Here is a 25,790-nt window from a genome sequence, read left to right as displayed (position 1 = left end):
TGGACGCCTACCATATATACATTAACGGGCTGTCATAGTTGCAGAAGGTATGTCAGGCCTTAAAAAGATATATGTTGGCATATCGCTACAAGCATCTACCACAAATGCCTTACATCGAGCATCTGTGTCCGTGTTGAAGTGCCCTGAATCAGGCAATAACAGCAGGCAATTAGAATGTACCCGTCACTTTGCCATGGACATCACTTACGTCAGGAAGCTTCTAGATTTCGCCACTTTTGAATTTGGCGCGCGTCGGACACGAGGATGCACGCAGAGGACGCCGATGCGCTGCTGGTGCTCGCCAGCACCTTCCTCGAGCAAGACGAGGAGCTGCATGACGCTCGCAGAGAGGTGTACCGCGCCCTGGTGGGGGAGGCTTGGAAGATCGCTATGCGCAGCAGGCACTACCTGACCACCCAGTGCCTGGATACCCCGCCTGGATGATGGTATACAAGTACGGCAGCGACGTGAACTTCCTGAACACGACAAGTTGGACCAGGTGCGATCCATATTAACTGTTTACCATGCTGCTATTCTCTATCTGACATGCAATGCTGTAGGTCGGCTTTCAACCAGCTCCTGCAGCGGTTTAGCCGCTTCTACTACATTCCGCGCCACACGACACGCGGGCGTCCAACCAAGCGGAAGCACCACCACCAGGTGCTCGGCCTCGTGCTCTGCTTCTATGTCGGCTCGATGGAGCAAAGCTCCCTTTGCATGCTGTTTGGGGTCCCGCCAAGTACGCTGTCGAGGACGCTTGCGCGCGCCGAGGAAGCACTGGCGCAGGCGCTAAGCGGATAGGCCCCCGCACGGATCTCGTGGCCGTCCCCAGCTCGCCAAGCCGAGTTGGCGAAGCTGGTGGAGGCTCGCGAACCACTTCTCAAACACACCTTTGGGTTTATTGATGGAAAGAACTTCCGGGTAAGTTTCATTTGAAATCAATATTTGCTTTGCTAAGAATGCTACACGCTAACAAATACTGCACTGTAGGTCCAGCAGCCGTCGAATGCGGATCTGCAAAATGCCATGTACAACGGGTGGCTTCACACCGTGTTCGTGACTGGCACGATCTGCTTTGCCGCCGACGGCTGTATCATTTGGAGTAAGCACAATTGTCCCGGGTCGTGGAACGACTTGGACACCTCGCTTGGCTTCCGCGCCAAGTTGCTCGACCCCGCGTACTGCCCAGATACGCGTATGAATGTGGTGCCGGACTCCGCTTTTCCATGCTCGACTGCCATGGTGGGACGCATCCTGACGCCTCTCAAAGACGGCGACCTGGAGAGAATTCGGCCGTCGCTCAGGAGCTCCGCGCGAACGCTCCACAATGCAATCACTTCTGTACGGCAGGCGGCTGAATGGGGCATAGGCAGCATACAGAAGGTGTACAGCCACCTCAACCTCCCCCTGCCGTACGACCCCAACATCCGCGGGTGCAGAATCAGCAACGTGTTCAGAATGGCTAACTACCGTGTGCGCACGGTCGGAATCTCGCAGATTCGACCGACGTTCTCGGGCGAAATGGAGCTGCCGCCGTCAAGCGAGTAGGAGCCTAGCTCATGATGTTTGTGTTTGTAAGATGTGAACAATACATTTCTCTTTGTCATCGTATTGTGCCTTAGCTGATGTTGACTCTGTAAGGCGCGATCAATATGTTTCTCTCCGAAGATGAGTTGAGCGCTTTCGCTATCTGCGTTGTCATCAACCGCCTTCTGCATGAACTGTATTTGCTGATCGTGATTGCTACAATTGACTAGAATGTGATGACTGAGAATCGAACACTGCAATGAGCTTGCGACATGATAATGAACAACACATTCGATTTAAAGGCTTAGCAGTAAGTGACGAACAACTACAAATTCAATGTGAATGGCTAGCCTCGCTCAAGTGAGCCTATCTCGTCATTAGACGCGAACTCTGGCGCGGGCTTACTGCGATGTGCCTTCTCGTCGATGGGTGCGAAAATCGGCGTGAGCCGAACGAGCTTCAACACAACGCTGTAGGCACGAAGTACATGCGCGAGCTACATGCACTCACGTCGGCCTGCAACGTAGATGCAACTCAGCCGACGTCAGCCAAAGGAGACTCGAACTCTTTTCATCAATGCAATCTTCATTTGTTCACATTACGCACCTATACAAATATCAACACACCTATCGCCTTGCACGCGCCTTTGTCTTTCTCGCTCTTCTGGCTTCCTTTCTCCTTCGCGCCCTTACGGATCTTGAGCATCTTGGAGATGGCGATGGCGGCATCTGTCCGATCCGCATCGGCAGACGAACCACAGGTCGTCGCCATAAACGACCGTCACCTCTCGACCCTGACGAATGTCTTCCGTGCTCGCCACGACAACGGTGGTGCGGCGTCCGGTGGAGACCTCAACAAACTTCGCCAGAGCCTCGCAAGAGGGCTTTACGAATCGCATGAGGCCGCCCATGCTCTCTGCATTGATCGCCACACGGACGGGGTACGTGGGCCTCTCTGGCTGCATCTTCATCACCAAACGATACCCGTTGTTGCGCGGTTAATTCGCGCGAGAAGCGCTGACGTGCTCCATCTCGCCGAGGTATTGACCGAGGACTTTTCCAGCTTCAATGGACTCAGCGGCGACCACTCCGAGCGTCTTTGTGCGCACATCTTCCCCAGGTAGATCTTGTTCGACTCGCCCAGCGCGTTCCCACAGAGGTCTCTGTAGGGGCAACAATTAATGTTGCAATACAGGTGCATGCGCGAGTTGCGGCAGGCGTCCACGCGGCACGGTGACGGGCAGTCGCACCACCCGAAGTGTGGCACCGCCGGAAAGACCGTCGCCAATGGATTGAACTGCTCGCGGAGGTGGGCCACGTGATATGGCCACCGAGCTGGCACGAACTGATCACGTGGCCGCTGTGCTTGCGGTGGCGAGCGGCGCACCACATCCGAGCTGGCGCTCATCGATCCACGTGGGTCGACGGCGGGTCGATCCGGGCGCTGAGGCACCGACAGGCGACGGCTGTACGGCGCAGCAGCCTCACGCCGCGCACGACGTCCTTCTTGGCGGGGCTGAAGCGCCTTGCGTGGTATGGGGCGCGCCGGCGACGTTGGTGGCGTCTCCAGCAAAATTGGCACGACGACGGGTTGTCGGCGGCGGCGACGCAGGTGGGGGTGTTGCCTCCGGGCTTGGCGGTCGATTCGTCACTGCCTTGGAGCGGCGCTGGCACTTCTCCTGCGGCATCCATGGAGGAGTCGCGGTGCCAGTGGAGCTGGCGCAGTCTCTGGCGGGCTGCTCGCTGCGCTTGCTGCCTTGGGTGCACTGCGGGCTTGCCTGGACGTTGGGCGGCGTGTTTTCGTCCTCGCTGGACGTGTCGAAGACGCAGCGAAGTTGCCAGTGAGCAGCGGAATGGGTGAGGCGCACCATAGCCTGCACGCACACAACAGGTGAGTCCTCGTGATCACCGGCAACAGTCCTTTGGCTACAAGCAACCACACCTTTCGAAGCGGAGCTCTGCTGTCGACTTGCTGCTGTCGGAGGCAAATTCGCAAATGACCGTCGTTTCGATCCGTCGGAAGGTATATGATACGCGAAAAGCCCACATAGTGAAGTTTACATATGTAGGAGTGATGGTCAGCATAAACTATACAAATCGCAAGTCAAACCTTTATGATGGCTACACGACATATATCTATGAGTAGGGCGGTGTGTTGACACCAGATCTGGGCCCCGGGAGATTTATGCGCCGAGTATGCCAGGCATACTTGCTGCAACTATGACAGCCCGTTAATGCATATATGGTAGGCGTCCACTAGGGTTAAGCTTTGCAAACAAAGAAACTCTTTACATCACTTTTAGCTTCTGAGCGTCTCTCTTCGGCGACACACTCTTATTATCGTATGATAAGCACTGGAAGTTGTGGCGATTTACGCGGTGAGCTGGACGACATTGCAGCCAAACAACTACTGTCTTACCCCGCATAGTGCGCATAGGCGCACAAATAAAATATAGCACCCAGTGAGCGTAATATTCGTTTAAACCGCCTAGGCGGTATGCTACGAACAAATCCTACAACCTTGAAGGCGGGCCACCTCAATGGCACCAAACATAGTTTTGAGGCGATAAATATGACTGGAGTCGTGCGAAATTGCAATGTGCTGACGGCTCAACCGGTACAAGCATGGATTGGCAAACCGCAGGTCCATAGTTCGATCCCGGTTCGTGTCAATTGAGGGCCCGTTATGGGAAGAGGGTATGTCGCGAGTCAATCGTTAATTCCCCGCACAGAAAGGTATGTCCAACGCTTGTCAATTTCAATCGCCCACAATAATCAGAAACTAACATGTCTTTTTGTATGAATCAATGCAGTATTGATTTAGCTCTGTGTCTACCTACAACAGGTATCCGTCAATCTCAACAGCGAAATACCCATCGCCGCGCACAAGCACAACATCCTTAGTAGCGTTCTCCGCAGCATAGACAAAGCTGGAGGTGAGGCGGCTGCCTTCGTCAACAGTCTTGAGGGTGATGTTCCACCCGTGCATTTTCGACGCCGCGTAGATCTCGAGCTCACCCGGGGCCATCAGTCCTTTCCTTACAGAGACCAGGTACTCGTCGTCCAGCAGTCCGGTCAAGTCCACGAGGGTAGCCATGTAGGTCGTAAGCGCTTCGGCGTACTCGGGCACGGACATATCGAGACTGAAAGACAGCCAGCAGAACAGACTCCTCCTCTCGTTGTCTGGAATGTACCAGTCCGGGGCAAACACACGTACCAGCTCACGCTCTGAGTCGTCGTTCACCAGGTGCTGGTAGGCTGTGTGCCATGCATGCATGTTGAAGTCGGAGCTGAGTATGGCTTTCAGTGGAGCGTGCAGCCGATCCATGCTGAAGCGTTCCTTCGCCACTATTCCACACAGGCCGAACGCCTTCTTCACCTCCGCGGGGTCCTTCGAGGCAACCCAATCAAGGGTCCACCGCGCCACCGCGTCGTATCGCGGGACCTTTGGGTTTCCAGCTTTCGTCTGCAGCATGGGGTCACGGAGAGCTTCGCTGATATACGCGTCATACTTTGAGCGGTAGTATTCTTGATAGCTGCGGTTAACAGCAACATCAAGTGGCTGCAGCATGTTGGTGAGGTTGGGTGGGACCAGCACGACAAAAATGTTGTAGCGCTCCAGTCGCTTGGAGTCTGCCAGCTTGACGTGGCAGCCGTAGGAGTCGATCAGGTAATGCACCGGCCCACGATAGAGCTGTGTTTCCTTGCGCGAACCGATGACAGCCTCGGCATGAGCGAGAAGCAGGTCATCATTCCACATCCCCGTCCGGTTCACATCTACCAGGACGCCGGGAGGGCACTTCGGCTTGTTTTTCAGCTTCGAGAAAAGTAGATGAGGCTTCAGAAACTCCCCTTCCGCCGTGATCGCAAAAGTTGCGGTGAACCACTTGTGACTGGATCCGCCTTTGCGCAGCAGGACCTCACGCGAACCTCGCGTAGTTATCGTTGCCTTGGGCTCGGTCTCGAAGCAACGAGGTACCTGATCCATGTTAATGATGTTCTTGGGCTGGATGCCGTGGCAATCAGATGATGGACACTCTGAATGAACAGGCGGCAAACGTCCGGTGCGTCAGCAGGCAACGAGCGCGACGTGGTCTGGCGGCGCGATACCAGGTTTCGACGAGCCTTGAACCGAGCAAGCCATCCGGAGGACGCCTCAAACCCGACACCGTCTTCACCATGTAGCTAGCGGTGGATGTTGCGTGCTTGAAGGCAGATGTGTGAGTCCTTCACCCGCAGGCCTTTTCGGTTTCGGCTAATGACCCACTCATACAGCCGTGCCTCAAGCTCGCTGTTGGCAGGTCTTCTGCCACCTCCGGTGAGCCGTCGTGCCGTGCGAGTCGCGACTTGTCGGTTGCGCGACGCAGCCCTCAGTTTCTCTCGATGCTGCCACCACCCTCGAATGGTGCTGGCAGCGACGCCGTGGCGTAGACTAACTGCGTGAAACCCGCTTCCCTCGACACCGGCTTCGTATTCAGCCAGAATGGACAGCTTTTCTGTGATGCTGTAGCTGCGACGCGAGCTTGGCATAGTGGGCTGAGTGCTTGAGCTGGTAGTAGTGTTGCTTCGGAGAGTGAGTTGAAAAGTGAGGGCGTTGGAGCAAGCAAGCGTTGCTGGCATCAGGAATGGTTGGTTTGTAGGTGAGTATTACTTTACATTAGGGTAAATGTATAGGCATTGGTTGTGAGTTAATGCTACCAAACCCTTTCATCGAGGGCGTCCTTGTATTAGACTCTGCGTTATAATGGGGGTTTACATGTTGGGGTTTTGGCACCAGATTTTTTATTACTACATCTAGGCGCTTTATGCGGGGTAAGACGGTAATCTGATTAGTTTTACTCTGCTGAATAATGCTTCAGAAATATTGCGATAATCAGTTATTGATTTCCAATCAACGCCGAATCATTTGTGCATGCATTTATGCAATTACTTCGAAGTAATAAGAGCACCCGGAAAAATAGTGGTAGGTTGAAGTGCTTTTTGTCTACCTACAGCTACTTGTCACGGAGCCACACGAAGCAAAGTGTAAAATCTGCACCTACAGCAGCGCAAAACAAAAAAAAACGGTATCGCAACTAAATGAGGACACGCAACCTTCCCGGGCATACTTCCCCAACGCGCAAACGTACCGAAATGCTCCAGCTCGTACTGCAATACGACTAGAGTGAATATGAAAAGGATCGCTTGAACCACGTGCACCTCCGTCTCGAGCACAAACGCCAGCTGATAAAAGGGAGAAAAGCCAAATCGGTGACGCAGGAACGAGTTGAAACAGAGCAATAACGCAATTTCCATCACCGCAAACACCGAAATATTCACAACTGATTCCAAGTCCCAGTTGCCAGCACAGCCGGGGTAGTACACCACGTTCGGCATTTGCTCCAGCACCGACTTAGATATCAAGAAAAGGATGGACACGATGCACTCAACGTATTGAACAAGAACCACGATTTCCGAGTGAAATAGCAGTTGCACACCTTGAACCACAATTTTCCTCGATCTTTGGCTGAACCTCGGTGTGGTCCCATGTTCGACAATTGCGTCCGGTGGTGAGCTTATTGCTGCGACTTCACCGGAGTTTCCTGCAATTGGAGCGATCGATACACTTCGTACCCGTGGATGTTCAGAACGTTGCGTGCTTCGTTGATTCTTCTGTTCTTGGTTCTTCTTTCTGCTAGTTGGGCCTCGGCTACCTCTGTACACACCTGACGAATCAAGAGCAGAAAGCAGTTCGAGTTTCTCTGACGTGAGGGGGTAAGGAAGGCACGCCCATAAGCAAACCTTTTCCAGTGATTTTGGCGGGGATGACGCGGAGTCCTCGGCAACATTGAGGATGATCTTGAGAAGGTTGGTACTACCGGATACGTTCGACTTCTTTTGAATCCGTAGAGCCCCGGACGGCGATGCTGTAAATGATTGGGAGTTTCTTCGCTCGCCCAGTAGCTTGAGAAGCGGTTTCCCGTTTGTACTCATGGCTCGGAATTCCAGCAAAGATAGTCCAATATTCGCTGCGACGAATAGAAACATCAGCGACATGGACTTTGTCGACGACATGCACACTGAAATGAAGATGGTGCTCAAGAAATCCACCGACAGAGTCACCAGCACGGGCATGACATCTTCAAGGTCCCGTGTACTTCGCACAATCAAGTGCCGCGCTGCAAACTTCCAGACCGGCAGAATGATAACTGCAACGCCCTGATACGCCACGGGGATAAAGTCGTACAACACCTTGTACACAGGGAACACGCCGCAAAGTAGCATGAATGAGCCAAAGAAGCGGTTTTACCGGTCGGCGTGCGACTTCAAGGGTGAATCCTTCGCAAACAACACGGATCCAAGCCCCAGCCGAGTCGCTAGCGTCGAGTAAATTCCAATCGGAATAGCTGAGAACTGCATCATAAATGGGAGTGGGAATCCGATCTGGCTCGCAGCAAGAAGACAAGTAGCAACTAGCGCGACCGTCGCCCCCAACGCCATTACTACTCGCTTCCAAACTGGAAACTCAAGGCCTGGTATCAGCCTCGCCACCTTTGAGTTCACAGCAGTACCAATTGTGCTTTGGGCGACAATCAACCGCAGCCAGAAGACCCAATTCGCAGCCCACCCTTCTGTCGGTGAGTGAAGCGGAAAGCTCTCCACCACCAAAGCCGCCAGTAACGCCGGGACGGGAGACAACACGCAGAGTAACACGACGCGAGTGCGGGACGTGGTGATGCAGTACAAGTCGATACTCTCGAGGCGTTCGACCGAGTATGCGCCCTGGCTTTCGACCTGGATAGCGTTCCATTTCTTGCCAAGACGTCTCCGAAGTGAGGATTTTGGTCGTGGCGTCTGCTGTGAGAGCGTCTTGACTAGCGATGCACCATTTGGGGCTTGTCCCCACACCTCCACTTCTGCCATCTTGCGTGTGAGGTTTCAAGAAGTGAAGCGGACGACATGAAAATGACTATGCCTTATTCTTATGCAGTACGACATGAAAATAACTATGCCTTATTCTTATGTAGTACATTCGTAGGTGATAAAATGATATAACCCGTAAAAATAAGCGATGCCAAAGTGCGAGGGAGCATACCGACCGAAATATCCCAACTCGTATTGCAACATGATACAACATGAATGAACACGAATAACACCATCCCCACGACGAAAAACCTCCGTGTCAAGCCCAAACGCTACCGGTAGTTCTTAACAGATTAGGGATCCGGACGGTGGAGCCATTCAAATTGAAGAGTAAATTCAGCGCCTACAGAAAAAAACAAATGTTAAACAAACATCCGAAGCGGTCTGTGATGATGGGGATACTGACCGAGATGCTCCAGCTCGTACTGCAGCACATTGAGAATCAAGGCAAAAAGAATCGCTTGAACGGGATAAAACTCCGTTTCCAGCACAAACGCCAGCTGATACAGCGAAGAGAACCTGAACCTGTGCCGCAGGAACGTGCTGAACGAAATCAAAAGCCCAACTTCCAGCACCGCAAATAGCGAAATGTTCGCAATCGACACCATGTCCCCAGCTACCACGACGTTCGGCAGTAGCTCCAATACGGACTTGTAGATGAAGAACACAATGGGGGTTATCGACTCAACGTACTGGACTAGAGCCAGCTGCACGCCTTGAAGAACAATTTTCTTCGACCTTTGGTTGTGCCGCGTTGCAGATTGTTTAGCACTTGCTTCTGATTGCGAGTCTGTCATTGTATCATCGACCGCGACTGCAGTCAATAGAGTAATTGAGGCACTTCGCATGCGTTGGTATTCTTGTCATCGAGAGCATAGTTGTTGATGCTTGCATCATAGTTACTCCTAAATACATTCAAAGCATCAAGCGTATGAAGGTGTTCCAGTTTGTCTGCCGAGAGTGGATACGCTAAACACGCCCACAGTCGAACTCTCTCCAGGGATTTTGGTGGAAGCGAAGTTGAGTTCTGTACAGCGTCGAGAATAATCAGCAGTAAATTGGTAGCTTCCGATGTATCGAGTTTCGTCCGGATAAGTGTTTGAGAGTTTTTCGCTCGTCCAGTCGCTTCAAGAGCGCTTTCCCATTCGCTCTCATGGCTCGGAATTCAAGTAGCGATTGGAGGATGTTCACTGCGATGAAGAGCAGCATCAAGGATACGGACCTTGTCGTCGACATGCACGCCGATATGAGCAACGTACTCAAGAAATCCACCAATAAGGCCACTAGCAGCGGCATGACGTCTTCCAGCTCGCGTGTACAGCTCACAGCGAAGCGTTTGACTGCGAACTTCCATATTGGCAAAATAACGACTGCAACACCTCGATATCCGACCGGAATGCGTTGAACAGCAGTTTGTAGGCGGGGAACGCGCTGCAAAGAACAAAAACGACAGGAAGGACCGGTTGTACCGGTCGGCATGTGGTTTCAATGGCGAATCCTTGTCAAAGTGGACGGGGCCCAAGACTAGAAAATTCATAAGCGGCGTAAATATCCCAATGGGGATCGGCGCAAACTGCATCATGAGCGGCACTGGGAACCCAATCGTGCTGGCAGCAATCAGACACGTCCCAATGAATGAGGTGCTGGCCCCCACAGCTACCGTTATTCTTTTACCGATTGTGAAGTTGAGACCGGGGATGAATCGCATCATTTGAGAGTTCACGATGAAGCCCAGAGTCAGTTGAACCGAGAGCAAACGCAGCCAAAAGACCCATTTGGCCCTCCACCCGTCCGAGGGCGGTCGCAGCGGCAACGATTCTACCAACAGAGCTGTCAACAAGGCAGGCACTGGGGAGAGTAGGCAGACCAACACTGTTCGACGCCGGGAAGTGGTTTTGCAATACAGGTTGAGGCTTTCCAAGCGCTCGATGGAGTACGCGCCCTGGCGTTCAACTTGAATGTCGTTCCATTTCCTTGTGATACGCCTCATGAGTGGAATATGCGGTGACTTTTGTCGCGAAAGACTCTTCACCTGGGGAGACGTAGCGTTCACAGTTTGTGCCCACACTTCCAGCTCAGCCATCTTGCACATATTTTCAAGAAATGGTGAGTCGAGACAGCTAAATAAAGTTTATGGTGAGGGACCCAAGGAAAAAAAACATTAGATTTTGCTTCGAAACATTCCCCAAAATAGTTGCCGTACAGTACACCATTACCAGCAAACGGTACCCTCCTGACCTGGTTAGCCAAGACCTATACGAAAGACACTTGTCCTTCCTAAAAATGATTTATAGGAAAAAAATAGAAGAAGAAGAAGAAGCGATAAAATAATCCAACGACAAAAACTCGGTGCTACTGGTATTGCTTGAATACCAAATGCATGGGAAATGTGCCCCCCAACCGGGCGACTTGGGTCGGATGCCTCAAGCTCGACTTAAGACAAAACCGACTTAATGGCTTCAGGCGAGTGATACGAAAGGCAGAACTTAGAACCCCCAAACGCCTTCGTAGATGTCGACGCCACCGTCCTTGCCCAACGGACCTTTCTCGTCGCTGACCGGGTGAGGCGTCCGCGGCGGCGCGGGGGTGCTCTTGGGGAAAAGGAAGTCGAAGATGCCCAGACGACGTTTTCCATCTGCAAGTCCTGGTGTCTGGGGCGGGGTTGGGACGTCGGTAATGGTACGCAGCTTCGTTGCAGGGACTGGGGTCGTTGGCTCATTCTGGATAGCAGCAGTCGAGATGACGCTGAACGAGGCGAGCGTGACGATGGCTAGAAGGAAAGCGGATCGCATTCTTGGTCGGGTACTTGACAACGGTTTTGGTGTGTGCAGCGCTAAGGAAAATGAAGAATGTGTAGGCTCTGGAACCGTCGTCTACTCGATTCGCGATACAGAATCACTGATACTAAACTTACAACAGAATCCATCCGCTATCTCGTGCTGGGAACCCAATACCGTTTGTACATGTACTCCCTTCATACCACGCGATCATCAGAAACTTCACGCAATCTTACGCGCACCATCAGCTCGTCCACAAGAACCAACATCATTGGGATTTCCACTGGCGTATTTCTTCATTAATAATCGATTCAAGGCTGGTTACAACTCGACGAGTGTACGCCAATACAAAGTAGAAGCTGACCAACCAGGTCGAGGAGGAAACCTAGCCGTCCACTGCATTAAGATGAACTCCACTCGTGGCTACAACACTCCATAGCTCGACGGACCTGCCTCGCTTGACGTGTGAAACCAGTTATAAATGTCATGTGTATTTTCGCTTGTTGACTCGGTTCGACAGGGTTTACAACTGCTATTCCGCTGCAAATATCTCGCTCGCGTCGAGTACGTGACTGCATTGTACCGTTAGCATTTGTGGTTTACATCGGTACTCGAGCACCTGCCGAATATCGTCTTCTTTCTTGGTGGTGGTGCAGGCAATTGGGGACCAAGTGCTGCCGTGGGTGTTCTAGTGTTCACAGTCTTGGAAATGGGATCGTTGCTCGTCCTAGACGCAGTTTTAAAGGGCAAGTTCTCGTATTCTCCGCTGTACTAGCTTGCATGTGTACTTGAAACGGAGGTAGCCCCGGTACTTTTCGTTGAAATGCTGAACTTGCTGAAGTACGAGCTTCAACACTTTAGGTCAGCATTCGGTGATAGTACGAAGCAGTTGGGTGTGTTTTAACGAAAAATGTTGTTTTCATTTTGTAGATGCAGACTTTACGCTTGAATTTGAATGGCTAGGTAGCAAAAAACGAATAACATAGTGTGGGTTCCGCCTGGAAGTAGGGACAATATATACAAGGGTGCGTTGCGTTAGGCTGGGAGGACTACTTTAAATTCCAAAAAGTCTGCTCGGTTGTATCTAACGTTAGCTCGATTTTACTAACTCGAGTACAACTATATTTTCCATACTGGCACACTTTCAAGAAACTAATAGATGTCTTCTTTGGCTACGAAGTAGCCAAGTCTTGTGCTAATACTTCGCCTACTGAGTGGTCGAGTGTTTTGGCGCCACTACAAAGCTAAGCCAAATCCAAAACAACAACCATCAATACACGCACTAGCAGTACCAAACAGTGGTTACGTACTATGTTCGCATGCAAGTAGCAAATGAGGGGCTATGCCCCTCATTTGCAGCGCCTACCATCATTTTTCTTATGGAAATTACAGGAAGGTGACTCAATATTAAAATTTGTGCAAAAGGTGATAGAAGGATTTGTGTCGAGAGCACATATTTCAGGTTCAGCAGCATTTGTTAGGGCATTGGGCCACGACATTGTTGCCTTCAGCGGCGACATGGGGAGTAAGGCATCGAAGCCGTCGGCGATGCTTTATGCAGCGTGGGCAGTGTCGCTTAAGCGACACAGAAGGCGACCGTACTCCACCAGAACAACTATCAGCAGAGGGCAATGCCTACACCGGCACCGCCTTCGCGTTTACCCAGAGCTATACTGACACAATTGGTGCATTCAGCGACGTGCATGGCATTCAGGTGCTGGCCGCTATCGGTGGCCAAATGAAACCATTGGCGGAAACCCGGGTTCCCGCAAATGATACCGACCAAATCGCGAATTATTTATTTAATTTTCGGCCACCATATCGGTACCGTTGGGGCAAGTTAAACCATCAAACTCGATGAAAGAGTTCCCACTAATCTGTCACCGGTACTGAGTGACCTGAATAACGTACCTTACCATGTCAAAGTCCACCTTACTGTACAATGTGGCCGGAAAGCCCTCTACCGCTGTACCAGGCAAGAGTCTGGATTTTCATGAGAGACACAGGACGGGAGCAAAGACGAATTCACCTTCCGTTTCTCTACCGAGCTTAAGCTACGTTCAACGTAGGTCATAGAACAACACTCCAATACATTTGATCATACATGGGTACCGGTAGTTTTGGGGAAACCGGGGTCCCGATGGGTACCCGGGTTCCCGCCAATTGTTTCAAATGCACTTGGCACAAAGCCTTGTATCACCTTTTGCACAAAATTTCATTTTGAGTTCATATTCATTTTGAGTTCATATTCATTTTGAGTTCATATTCCGGAATTTTCCTTTTTTATATGGAGCCAACTATCTACTGCCGGCGAAGCTGCCTACCGGGCAGATTTTATAGTTTGTAGGCCAAGAGCTAAGGACGTAAGCGTTTACAGCGCCGACCACCATTTTTATATGGAGCCAATGATCTAATGCCAGCGAGGCTGCCCGAGATCCAGGCGGACAGGTTTAATTTGAAGCCAAGAGCTCAGCTACGTGGACGTAAGACATCCTCAGTTATCCGTCAGTAACTAGGAACTATGGAATACAGTGTAGTTGTAGGCTGATTGGTCATCCTGCATTCTCTTGTCGCTAACGCTGTCCTCATTTCATTGTCAATTGGCTTTGTGTGGTACCAGTCGGGATGCCAATATGGCTATATTTGTGTAGATATGGTGTACGATTGTGTGAGTATGGTGTGGCGAGATGATGTTTAAATGTTGCCTGAGGTACAAGCAACTTTTTTTCGACGAATTAATCTGTGAGGCTGTCCATACAGCTCTTCTAACTGTCCTCCCAGGATAATACTTATTACTTGTGGAATTCGGTGGTATAGACATTTTGTTAATTGACGCTCAGACCAAGATTCGATCAATCCGATTCGATTCGATTCAACTCAGACCCACCGACCAGAAGGACGACGCGTTGGCACTCAACGCTGGCAACTGAGATGGTTCCAGATGCTCCTCAATTTTCTTGATGCAGCCTCGATGGCACATGCGGAGCTCCTCAAACGTCGGAAGTACTGGATCACTAGATAAAGCACCTTCATCAATAGGACGGGGGGAACAGAGGCAGGCCCCGGAAATGACGGAATCCACCAGACTTGAGTGCAAACTTGGCTGCATCAGCGAAAAGAAGCTGCCGCCACGGCCTGCTTGTGAACCATTGCATGCCTTGGAGCACGGGAAGCCCTCCATGTTGAGGTCACCGAACGTCACGTAAGCGTTCGAGGTATTCACGTGGCCAAACCGAGGTGTTGTGAGCCCCCACTTGGCTGCATGCAACACAAGAAAGTCAGCCATGCAAACGACAAAAAATACTATTCCTCGTATCTCACCATGATTGCCATCAGGGACCCTTCCTCCAACGAGTTGCCACGTCAAATTTGCACTCCCGTCGCTCATCCACCATCTACAACACCAAAAACAAGCAATTAGCCACGTGTGACCCTCACCAACACTACTAATTTACGGGATACGTACGTGGCTTGCATAAGGTTCTCGATGTTGTACGGAGCAGACCCGTCCGCATTCAACTCCACGCCCGTCGGTGGGTCGTTTAGGCAAAACTCATTCGGCGAGTTGGTGAAGACATCCCCCGCACAAATAGTGGGGATGCCGTAGCTCCCGTCCCACCACGACGCCACACTAACATCGGAATCCAGCATTTCAGCCACCAACGCCCACGGAGGCACAGCAGCTCGTGGACACTTGACCAGCACCAACACATCCTGTTCAGCTCGTGTTCCATCGTCGACAAATTCTTGAAGCTGCTGGTTCTCTGCCAACGGCTCAAACACTCGACTCTTCTTCTGTGCTTCAGTAGAACCGTCCAACAATTTGAGGCGAAACTCGGCCTTCATCGGGTCTGACGTTTGTTGCTCCGGTAGATCCGGGTCCAGCAGCGCATGGTAAAAGGCCGAGGCGCTCGTGTTCTCCTGCTTCGGTCCATCCTCGAACAAACTGACACTCGCCAGTAGATCCCGCAGTGATTCGTCCCGGAAGAAGTTGCCCGAGCACAACCTCGCAAGCTGCAGCTTCGTGCCCAGCTCAACTAGTTCACTATCCCCAATTGACATGGCCATCATGTGCTGAGCGAACTGCACGTTGTTATCAGCCTGGCAGCCAAGTCTCACAAAGGAGTCGTTATGCGTTGGATCGGGGAAGTTGGGGGTCGACGTCTGCAGGAAGAAGCCGCCGCTGCCATCGCCTTGAAATGCCACCGCTCCCTTAGCGTGGGCGCTGAATATGTCGCCCCCTCCACACACGCGCTTGCCTTCTTCAACGTCCTTGGTCTTGTTTGGATGGAAATCGCCAGCGACGCCATTGAGCTGGTCGTTGAACAACGCCCAGTACTCGGCGCCCGCCTCCTTCTGCTTGAGCGTCTGGCTCAGTGGGTCGTTCCCCCCTTGGCCCAGGCAGTCGAAGCCCACGTCCCGGAAGTGTCGGAACTGCGGATGCTTCGAGTCCGCGTAGAGGTAGCAGAGCCCCGTGGCCCGCGTCTCCAGCGCCGGCCAGCCCCGCGTCGGCACGTTGCTGCAGTCCGGGGCCGGACAGTCGCACGGCGTCGGGACCACGCGCGCCTCGGGGCCATCAGGCGATTGCACATGCGACGGCAGCTTGAGTACGGCCCACCAGGCCACGGGGTGGCCCAAGCCGTCCAACGCTCGCACGGGCGTGGCCCGCACCTGGCCAACAGCGGCGGCGACCACCAAGAGCAGCACCACCGCCAACATGATCGTCATCTTTATACGAGACCTTGTCCGGCGTGATGATCCGATCCGATCTAAACCGTGTGAAGCCACAACTGGCCTCTGTGTAACGTCGGAGCAGCCAAAAGATACCGCGTCTTCCCACGAAAAAACTCAAGTGCTGGCCGCTGTGGGAGCAGCTACGATAACGTTGAGCTTAGCTTGGTTGCTCATGAACATGGCGGGCATTTGATGGACAATAAATACCGAGACTTTTATTTGACGACTTGGGGTCCTTACATGCGGACCTGGTGCTTGGCTTTCATCACTCAAAAAATCATATCTACACAGCGACGTTGGGGCCGCTGGTAAGGGTTGGCTGCGACGCGCTGCCCAACCGCGCGCTCTTACTCCCAGAGCGCGGGCTTCATACCCGGCAGCGCGCGCAGGGGGACGGCACGCTCATATAGGAAGGAACTTGGGAAAAATAGAGATCGTCCACGTCGACGCACGCACAACAACACGCCTCACCCACTTGTCCTTCAGATGGGCACGGACTGGGGGACGCCACTCATGGGCTTGAGCATCTTGCTGGCGCGGCCCGTCGGGAAGGCCGGCCGCTCGCTGCTCATCTTGCGCTTCTCCCCAACTTGCGGCTGGGTCTGTTGTTGCTGCTGCATCGGGGGAGGCTGGAACTGCTGCTGCTGCTGCGGCATCGGGTAGTGCATCTCCGGCGGCATTTGCTGCTGCGGAGGCATCTGGTTCATCATCACCTGCGGGTGCGGAAAGGTCGGGGGTAAGCCTCGAGTTTGGCCATCATGGTGCTGCGAGTAGCTCGGCGGCGGCTGCACGTACATGGGGTTGGACATGGGGTGCGTGGCCATGACGCTGTGCATCAGCGGGTTCCCGTTGTGCGCCATGAGCTGCTGCGGCTGCAGCACCCCCATGTCGCCCTGCGGGTTCTTCTTGGCCGCGTCGGCGGCGCTGGTCGCCGCCTTGCGCTTCTGCCGCGCGAGCACGCGACTTGAGCCCACCTCGAAGGACGTGGACATACCCGACCCAATGCACGCGTAGTAGCGGCGGTCGCCGGCAACCATCTGCACGAAGGCCTCGAACTGCACGTAGTACTTGACGTTGCGGCGCTTGCACTTACCCTGGGCCATGTCCTCCGTGTACTTCCAGACCTTGGGCTTGAACTCGAAGCAGGCCACGTTGCCGTCCTGCTGCACGAAGTCCGGGAGCCGCTCGCCGGTGATCCACTGGTCCTTCATGGCGTCCATCTCGTCCGTCTCGATGGTGCGGCCCAGCATGCACTCGCGGATCACGGCCTCCTCGAAGGCCACGGGGATGTTCTCGAGCGAGTGCACGCGGCCCAGCAGCACCAGGTCGTCGAACGTCACGTTGCTGTTGAGCGTGACCTCCGTGACGAGGCTGCCGCGGCACTTGCCCCACATGAAGTCGTGCTGCTTGAGGTCCTCGATCTTGATGGCCGAGTAGTCGCCGAAGACCTTGCAGCTCGGGAAGCACTGCAGGTTGCGGCGGCCGTTGCGCCAGTACTTGAGCTTGAGCGGGGTCTTGACCTTGATCATGGCCTCCTGCATCGTGCCCGAGGAGGACGTCATGGGCGCGCGCACGTCCGCGTACTGCGCCGGCGGGTACGCGTCCATCTCCTTCTTGGTCACGTCCAGCAGCGGCGGGAACGGGTGGTTGGGCAGCGGCAGCATGCTGCCGGGCATGGGCGCGTACATCTGCGAGGTGGCCGGCCGCGTGGGGAACTGCGGCTGCATCGGGTCGTGGTGGAAGCTGCGCGGCTCCGGGTACTGCGGCGCGGGCGGCTGCTGCTGCGCGTAGGGGCTCAGTCGCTGCTGTTGCTGCTGCTGCTGGCTCTGCGCGTACACGGGGTGCGAGCCGTACGAGTCCGCGTAGCTCGTAGATGTGACAATCGTTGCACCCCGCTGCAGCCCCGAGGACGCGTCGTCGCGCGGGTACTTGCGGCTGTACTCGAAGGGAATGGGGTCGGCCGCGTAGTCCTCGGACGTACTCGGGCCGGGCTTGGCCAAAGGTTGGTACTGCTGCATGGAGGAGGAGGTGGAAGGATACCCCGCCGGGGTGAAGGGCTGCTGCGAGTATGGCGGCATCTGATACACGCGATCTATCTGCGGTTGGGGCTGCGACGGCAGCTGGAGCCCGGTCTTGGCGTCGTCCTTGGGGCTGCGGCCTTGTGGCGGGGTGAGCGGGGCGCTCGCGCTGCTCGAGCCGGCGCTGCTGCTGCTGGAGGAGGACGGCGGCGCGTACAGCTGGTTGAGCGTCATGCCGATGGCCATGGGTGGGATTTCGACGTGGGCCACGCGACTCTCGCGAGAGTGGAGTTGAGCGGAGCAGAGTGGAGTGTAGAGCGCCTACTCTGCGCTGCGGGCGGAAACGAGAAATGAAGACTCGGCGGATCGAGCGAGACTCGCTGCCGCGGGTGTCTAATGCGGTCCCTGCTGTGTCCGCCAGAGTGGGTGGCGACGTGAGAGAGTGCGCACGCCGGCAGCATCTCCCCTCGCTATAGGGAACCAAATTGCTCGTTTCAAGAGAATTCCAGCTGCGGAAGAACAGCGACCTGAGCTAATCGTACGCCGTCGCCGTGACCAACTCTACGTTATAGGCAGCTAACCGAGGCAGGCAGGCAGACAGACAGACAGGAAAGCCCTGCAGTGCAGTGGCGGCGATCGTTGCTGGCTCCGCGGCCTTCCTTCCGACGTGGGGCCAAATGCTGCAGTCAGCGCGAGGCTTTGCATAGTCGGCGCGAAACGGCCCCTTTTTGAGAGGCCGCGGACCCATTTCAGTGGGATCTCACCACGAAGGCCGGGCCCACTGTGTACATCGCGGATTGTAAAATATCTGGCGCGGCGCCAGAACGCGTCTGGTTTGGATGCGGAGTTTCGACGTCCTTGATCCGCGAGGTTGATATTTGAGTCCAGCCTGCGCTGAGAATGGTAGGTCGCCGCTGTATCGGCTACGGATAAAATATTCGGTTCGGAGACATCGATCTTATTCCCGGCGGGGTTCAGCGCACGGTCTCACGAATGTTGAAACGGTGTCGGCAAGCGTTTGGAACTCAATACAGCCCGTACTATTATTTGTTTAGGTCGTCGTTGCTGCTGCTGGCGCTGTGAGAACGACAACGAGAGCAGGCTGCAGACAGCAGCGCTGGGGGGCACCGAAATGGGTCCTCCGAAATGGGTCTCGTGCCACGTCTGCGGCGCGCAGGCGGCCGGCACTGTCGTACCCGGGCGTGGCCGGGGCGCCGACTCGTGATACGTTGAAGAATTTGTGCCGGAAAAGGTTCGAATTGTTGACTACAGTGACCCCGTATGCAGCAACTGTCGGGGCGAAACCCGTGTAGAAGGGCCACCGTGTGATTTCGAAGCAGGCTTTTACGCGCCCAGCAAGCTTTTGCTGCGTGAGTGATCGTCGCCGCTGGCCGCCGCTGGCATGGCGGTGCCCAGGTGGAGGCGGCGCAGCTACAGCTCAACGCTCGGGGGGGCTTTGCCTAATGCTCGACGGCGGCATCGACTTCAAGTGCGCGTGCCGAGCGTGTCGTAGCGGTTGGCCGTAGTCACCGAAGTGGGCCAAAGAGTCAGACCCCAACTAGCGAATGCATAGTGGGATCCAGTGACACAGAGGCCGTCGTCAATCGCGCTGGTCGACAAGTGCCGGCCGAAGCCATCGCCGGCGCGAACGGCGACCGACAACGGCAGCAGCAGCTCGGTCTATAGGCGCAGCAGACAGCAGGGCTCTCACTCACTTGACAGCCGCACCTGCGAGGCCGGCAGGCAGGATCCTTACCTCGCCGCCACGCGCGTCGGCCGGCTCCGCTGCGATTTGTACGCAAAACTCTTTGCCCTGCGGTCTTGTCCGCTACGGTACGCTCGACTTCAAGCTGGTTCCCTCAAGGCGGGCGCCGATGATACATATCGGCGACTCTGCTGGATTTCACGAGCTCTCCTTGCCCGCCGTCAGGTCGCCGTTCGAATTTCTCGGCTGCGCCGGGCTCAACCACGGCAGCGTGAAGCTCTCGCATGCGCTTCCTTTGCCTTCGACCAAGGGCTCTCGGCAATGTCGGCGTTGCCGTTGTCTGCCGTGCTTGCGGAGGCGGCTCGCGCACTCGAGTCATCACGCGGGGCGCGAGTGGGAGCGGCTTCAGCTTTGCAGATTTGACTTGGCCCCACTATCCTCGCTATAGTCGCATTTGGGTCCCACCTCCAGACTGGAGTCCAGTAGGATGGCTGGCAGTCGTATGCAGGCAATAGCTGCCTTACGACCGGCATGACGGGAGTCTGCAGCAGCCATCACCAGCGTCGAACCCCGCACTGAACAGAACACACATTACAGCCTTGGACAGCTTTATCAAGTCGCTGGCAGCGTGGCGTCCGGCCGGCGAGCAGCCCCAAGTCGAGCGCAGCCCTCAAGACTGGACAATTGAGCGCACCCAAGCCAGACCGGTCTCTGCTCCGTCCACATGCCATCACGATGTGCTGCCTTCTGGCGACGCTGGCCCGGCTTGCGCAGTCGCCTTCATTAGCTCACGCGAGTGCCTGGGGGAGCACCAAGGCCACGCGTGGCCGGCAGCTGGGAGAGCAGCAGAAGCTTCATCTCGTCGCGAGTCTGCCGTGCTTGCTGCCTGCCTGCGGGGCTCGCTCGCTGTCGCGGGCTTCGCGTCGTCGCTGGTCTGCTCTCCATGACTGCGGGGCTGGTTGCGGCCGGGGGTTCAAAGCGGATCTGCAAGCAGGAGTGGCATGCAACTTGCCTGCAATGCATGGGGGCGGAAGAAAACGTTGCCCGGTCCTTGTCGGCGCCACGTCGACGGTGGGATCGATGATGTCCGCGGCTCGACAATGCAACGAGGCGAGCAGCTCGTGGCCACTAGGTCATCAACATCGTGCTGAACGAGGTGGGGGAAGACTTCCCGCCGGACAGCGATCGGGGCAACGTGACCATGGCGTAGCACCACAACTTCCGTTGATAAATAAATCACCTCTTCAACGGACCAGCAAAACACACACACACTTAACACTTCACACCAACTAAGGTACAAACTGCGACTCTGCTCACGCGAGCTGCATGGACGCCTTGTACTCGCGCACCTCACGCTCGCGCTGCTCGGCCTCGAGCCTCAGCTCCTCCTGGCGCTTGGCCTGCTGCTTCGCCACCTCGGCGCTGTGCACGCGGTGGTACGTGGACGATATCAGGATGTCGTCGGCACTGCGCGACGACTTCCTCGGCGGCGACGGCGGGGGCGACGGAGGCGACTGCACATGCACAACCTCCTCTGGCCGGCGCTCAACTGCTGCAGCGTTAGCCCCACCAGCAGCCTTCGACTTGAAGACCACAGCCTCGGCGTCGTCTTCGGGTGCCGGTTCTCCGTCGTCCGACTTGTCCAGGGGCTTCCCGTCGCCTCGATCCATGAGCATGTCTTGCACTGCGTTGTCCATGCTGGGCTCCACTTGCTCCACGCTCACGGAAGACGGAAACATGGGCGCGACCTCGGTCGTCGTGGCCGCGTACTCCTTACCGGGCGTCGTGCCCGGGCATTTCGACGGGCAGCACCCCATGATCGCGTAGCACAACAGACTTGGCGTCTATAAAATTCTCGTCGTTATGTTGGTGTAAAGCAATCTGTGTAGTCCGCTTTCTCAACTCGGTCCCCGTTGGAGCTCCTCGTCCTCTGTGTCGGAGGAGACTAAGATTGAATGACTGCATTCTGTTTGCCGCCAAAAATATCTATAATCTAGCAACTTTTTTCTCGCATCAAACATGTCGGATAGTTTTTTTTGGGATTCCATTATATTTTCGTCCGCCGACGGGGCCAAAATATAATACATGTAAAATTTTGATTGGAGGCAGATAAAAACTAATGGATGTTAAACTGAAATTCCAAGATAAACGTGGACGGCTTTTAATGATTTTAATAGAGATACTACAGAGATATGCTTTGGTGTGCTGGGTTGAGCGTAAACCTAGGACTATATCTAGAGCCATAACTGAGTGCAACATGGATTGCTTTCTTGAGAATAGACTATGTTTTTGTTATGTCCATGTTATCTCGAATTCGGGTAGATAAACACGAATGGAAAATGCTACTTAAATTGCGTGTATACTTGTAGCGTCCCTGCTTCAGAAGATGCTCACAACACCCTTGCAAAACTTATTTTAACCATGGCGTTATTGTGCCTTTCACTTATTTTACCACGGTAATTCTGGCATAACTCTAATTCCTTATCGACCTTAATTATGCCCCGAGTTAGCTATCCCCCTTGTTAATTTGGAGTTGTTCCTCTGTGGCCGAATTAGGAGTGACGATGTAAGGCCGAGTTAAGGCGGAATAAGCCAATCTAGTCTGTGTTAGACAGAAACAGAGTGATTGGGGTTTCCTACTGCCAATCCATGCCATTCTGCTCTTTCCTCCGTCGGTGATTACCTTAGAAACAGAAATACATCTTTATTCATAATTTTATACAAAATATATATTTGGGTGTAATTTTGAAAAGCAAGAACTCGGTCCTTTCCCTGAAAACTGAGCGATCTCCTCTGAAAGGTGACGCCGTCGCCTCCAGATCGAGAGCTTCGATCTCTTCATCATCCTCGTCTTGGTCTCCTACAGGAATGAAATCCTCGTAGTCCTCTCCACGCCAGAGTTAGATGTGAGCGAGCTGATTGCTGCTCATTACCCACACCTCCGCCTCTCTGGCCGACGGGACTGGAGCCTCCTCCTCGACAGTGCAGAGGTGCACGTCGCGTGTCTGCTCATGCCCCGTGGCGTTGTACCTGTAGCGCATGCTAGCATCCTCGAACGCGGCTCGCAGTCCGTGATCGAGCTGGATCCGCTTCAGGGGAGACCGCGGCAACCCGCCTATGATGGTCGCCAAGACGTGGATGTCGATGGCCTCAGCGGGAACGCCCGAGCGGATGAGATCGGACCTGAATCCCCGAGCCGGTCGATCAGCAGTTGGCTAGGCATCCACACAATAGCCTACGTTAAGCTATATATAATAACACCATAAAAAATAAACAGAATAGAACGTACGTGGTGACGCCGTACTTGGCGAGGTAGACACCCTCTCAGCTTGCAAGATCGGCTTCGGTGATCCTGCAGGATCTTCCCTGCGCGCACAAGCGCAAATCCCCGGTTGTAGTGGGGCCCTCAGTCATGGGTCCCACTGACGCCATGTAGAGCAGATAGCGCTTCTCCAGCCGGAAGTCGCCGTCCGCGTGCGTGTTGCCCTGTAGTGAGGTGGGCAGGCTCTGACGCATAAAGCGGATCCCGTGCTCGCCGTTGTCGATCTCTCGCAGCCGCAATAGATGAAGCTGGAGTCGCAGTGCACGGCGGTAGGCACGATGGCGCTCAATAGTAGTGGGCCGGTGGCGCTGGCACTGCCCTGGCAGTAGTAGCGGGTTGTTGGGGCCGAGTAGCTGGCGCTGCCCTGGCAGCTGGGGTCCTGGCGGCAGGGGGCATGACCACCGCGGGCTGCGTGGCCACTGTTGCCGCCGTTGGCGACGTGATCACCGTAGCTGGCATGGCCACCGAGGACGGTGTGACGATAATCGCGGTCGCCGTGGATGGCAGCGTCGTCGGTGTCCTGGGCGACCAGACCGTGGATCCGACCCATCTTGTCAAGCCTGCTCTCACCCCCGGCATTGAAGAGACCGTGACCGGCTAGCCGCGGGTTTGTGCCGAGGCTGTAGCGAGAATCTGTGGGCATGGACACGGAGTGATTTGAATGCAACCATCCACAACCACTTCCGAATCTGCCACGTAGCAATCGTCCACTTACCTAAGCAGCCATCGTTCAGAATTTTCAGCTCGCTGTCGCTTAGTCACCGTCGTATGTATGCCTTTATACCCTCAGACAAAGCCTCCCCAGTCTGCATTTTGAAAAAGTCCTATAAGTCCGGCGATTGACATGATGTGTCAGCATCCGTCATAGAACATTGTATTTGATAGGAGTCGCCGCGACGACGCGCTGCTTCTGTCATATTCTTACCTTCGAACGTTTGTCGTGCCGTGGTGCGCGTTCTGGGGCGCTTTTAAAAATATAAGATGAGATCCATTTCGGATTGAGGTTATGTTGGACGCGGAGCTTTGCATTGGTGGCGTTGAATTGGTCGATTGTGTCCTACCCTGCTGGAGTTCATTAACACGCGACTACTCGTTGGGCCCAAACATTTTTGCTGCTGAGGTAATGGGTATGGACGACGATAAGGTGGCAACGTGCTCGTTGGTGAGAGATATTCGAGTGGGCATGAAGGCGGCGCTGTTTGTTGCTGTAGTCACAACAAATGACACGGGAAAAAGAACATATCCAGTGTGTGAGAATGGGAGTCGTATAGATCGAGTTGGCAGATCGATTATGCGGTGAGACATAGTGAATACGTGGCTTTATCATTGTGGAAACTACAGGGTCGTGTTAGATGTGTTCACGGAGCGGGTGATTTCTCGTCCTCAGACGTAATGCGCTTGATGGGCACGCTTGGGAGCCGCAAATTAGTGCGCTAAACCGGTATGGACATTTGGCTCGCCGCTAGCACCCTAACTAGCAATAATACCATTACCAGAACCTTGTACTCTTCAAGTTTCTATACTCCGATAGTTCTTTCTCCAGTCGACTCATGTAGTTGTGCTGCTCAAACGGTTCATTAATCAGCTCATGCTTGAAGGGCTGTGTATTCGCTTGCGCCGGTCGCGCATGGGTTTCCGAATTAATCAAGGTTCGCAGAATCATTGGCAAGAATACTATGGCGTTTTGCTCAGAATAACCATGTCTCTGTGCCAAGCATTTTTCCGTTCAGAGGCAAAGAAATCGCGTTGACCCGACTAAAAAGACCAAGCCAAGACAGAGACCGGACTACCTGTTAAACATTTATGGTTTCATCCTCACGTGCCACGAAGAGATATGGACTTTGGCAGGAATATAAACACTAAATAAAAAGGATATTCGAAATATGCACACCAAGCATAACCAGCATTACCTTTTCTTTTTTAAAGCCTCGTTTTTACTGCTTTGAACTAGACTCATTGGGGCAGCGGTTGAGCGACAGTGGGGATGAACCAACCAACGCAAGTTGTTTCTGTTCTTGACCTGGCTGAGCTGAGAATAGCAAGCTATAAGATAATGTAGATCTATAATTTATCTGCGTGGTCCCCTCCCAAGATTGCAGGACGATAATTATCGAACAGTGGGTTCGATCGTCTTCATCGTCCTCCAGTATTACACTAAGCCTTAAGGGTCATAATAAATATTATCCAGTTTGATTTGTTGTTCAAAACGTGCATGTTTTTTATTATGGATGGAGAAGATTACTTAGTTTCGTCGTAGGTGCTAACAACACAAAAAAGAAAAATTCCGGTATTTCTTCAATTTTTCGTTTAAAGTAAGATAAGTATTAGAATGCGATGACATAATCCGATTATATTAATACCTCAAAAATATACTTTTTGTACGCTCAAAGTCGCGAAATATGCTAGATACTAACTAGCCTCCTCGATTTGGATTTTTACATCAGGAGAACATAAGTATTATTAACGTAGACTAGATGCGATATTTTTACATATTAGAAAAGGATTATTAATGACAAATAAACGCTAGTTCAAGATGGCATCCACATAGCTATTCACAATAAAAATAATATGTATATTTACCTGGTTTTGCGTATTATGTATACGATTTAGAGTTGAGTCCAGAACATATTGTGTTCATGTTTTCGTGGGTAGCATGCGATTTGTCATCTACGGAGCTCTGAACGCTTCCCCCGGTGTTTTTATCAGTACCTAATGTTACACAAATTTAACGAACCAACCAAAAAGGAGAGCATAATTTTTATTTGTGTCGTAAAACAGTGAAATTCTTGAAATTTTTTTCTTTCA

The 25,790-nt window shown here is 53.5% G+C and overlaps 8 protein-coding genes across 8 annotated transcripts; 1 reads left to right on the top strand and 7 right to left on the bottom strand.

Annotated features, from left to right (window-relative positions):
* Window positions 1-264: 264 nt before the first annotated feature.
* Window positions 265-1,548, top strand: PHYSODRAFT_262399 (hypothetical protein; the record flags this gene model as incomplete). Its single annotated transcript, XM_009528359.1, has 5 exons — window positions 265-366; window positions 402-499; window positions 561-739; window positions 833-921; window positions 991-1,548. 5 exons carry the CDS (start codon window positions 265-267, stop codon window positions 1,546-1,548), a joined length of 1,026 nt encoding a protein of 341 aa, XP_009526654.1.
* A 2,814-nt stretch (window positions 1,549-4,362) lies between these two features.
* PHYSODRAFT_502885 (hypothetical protein) lies at window positions 4,363-5,286 on the bottom strand (the record flags this gene model as incomplete). The annotated part of the gene is made up of 1 exon (XM_009528358.1): window positions 4,363-5,286. One exon carries the CDS (start codon window positions 5,284-5,286, stop codon window positions 4,363-4,365), a length of 924 nt encoding a protein of 307 aa, XP_009526653.1.
* A 1,241-nt stretch (window positions 5,287-6,527) lies between these two features.
* On the bottom strand, window positions 6,528-7,790 carry PHYSODRAFT_500599 (hypothetical protein; the record flags this gene model as incomplete). Its single annotated transcript, XM_009528357.1, has 2 exons — window positions 6,528-7,093; window positions 7,157-7,790. 2 exons carry the CDS (start codon window positions 7,788-7,790, stop codon window positions 6,528-6,530), a joined length of 1,200 nt encoding a protein of 399 aa, XP_009526652.1.
* A 3,197-nt stretch (window positions 7,791-10,987) lies between these two features.
* PHYSODRAFT_423987 (hypothetical protein) lies at window positions 10,988-11,221 on the bottom strand (the record flags this gene model as incomplete). Its single annotated transcript, XM_009528356.1, has 1 exon — window positions 10,988-11,221. A coding segment is annotated over one exon (234 nt), but the record flags the coding sequence as incomplete, so codon positions are not given.
* Window positions 11,222-14,078: 2,857 nt separating this feature from the next.
* PHYSODRAFT_262518 (hypothetical protein) lies at window positions 14,079-15,934 on the bottom strand (the record flags this gene model as incomplete). Its single annotated transcript, XM_009528355.1, has 4 exons — window positions 14,079-14,212; window positions 14,354-14,464; window positions 14,528-14,601; window positions 14,673-15,934. The coding sequence occupies 4 exons, from the start codon at window positions 15,932-15,934 to the stop codon at window positions 14,079-14,081; spliced, it is 1,581 nt and encodes a 526-aa protein (XP_009526650.1).
* Window positions 15,935-16,179: 245 nt separating this feature from the next.
* Window positions 16,180-18,204, bottom strand: PHYSODRAFT_351226 (hypothetical protein; the record flags this gene model as incomplete). The annotated part of the gene is made up of 1 exon (XM_009528354.1): window positions 16,180-18,204. The coding sequence occupies one exon, from the start codon at window positions 18,202-18,204 to the stop codon at window positions 16,423-16,425; it is 1,782 nt and encodes a 593-aa protein (XP_009526649.1). The 3' UTR covers window positions 16,180-16,422.
* A 2,772-nt stretch (window positions 18,205-20,976) lies between these two features.
* On the bottom strand, window positions 20,977-21,480 carry PHYSODRAFT_300613 (hypothetical protein; the record flags this gene model as incomplete). The annotated part of the gene is made up of 1 exon (XM_009528353.1): window positions 20,977-21,480. The coding sequence occupies one exon, from the start codon at window positions 21,478-21,480 to the stop codon at window positions 20,977-20,979; it is 504 nt and encodes a 167-aa protein (XP_009526648.1).
* An 891-nt stretch (window positions 21,481-22,371) lies between these two features.
* PHYSODRAFT_300612 (hypothetical protein) lies at window positions 22,372-23,628 on the bottom strand (the record flags this gene model as incomplete). Its single annotated transcript, XM_009528352.1, has 4 exons — window positions 22,372-22,548; window positions 22,603-22,878; window positions 22,953-23,029; window positions 23,091-23,628. 4 exons carry the CDS (start codon window positions 23,626-23,628, stop codon window positions 22,372-22,374), a joined length of 1,068 nt encoding a protein of 355 aa, XP_009526647.1.
* Between the last annotated feature and the right edge of the window lie 2,162 nt (window positions 23,629-25,790).

Source organism: Phytophthora sojae, assembly GCF_000149755.1.
Source record: "Phytophthora sojae unplaced genomic scaffold PHYSOscaffold_4, whole genome shotgun sequence".
Classification (NCBI taxonomy): domain Eukaryota; phylum Oomycota; class Peronosporomycetes; order Peronosporales; family Peronosporaceae; genus Phytophthora; species Phytophthora sojae.
This window is presented reverse-complemented; position numbering and strand designations above follow the sequence as displayed.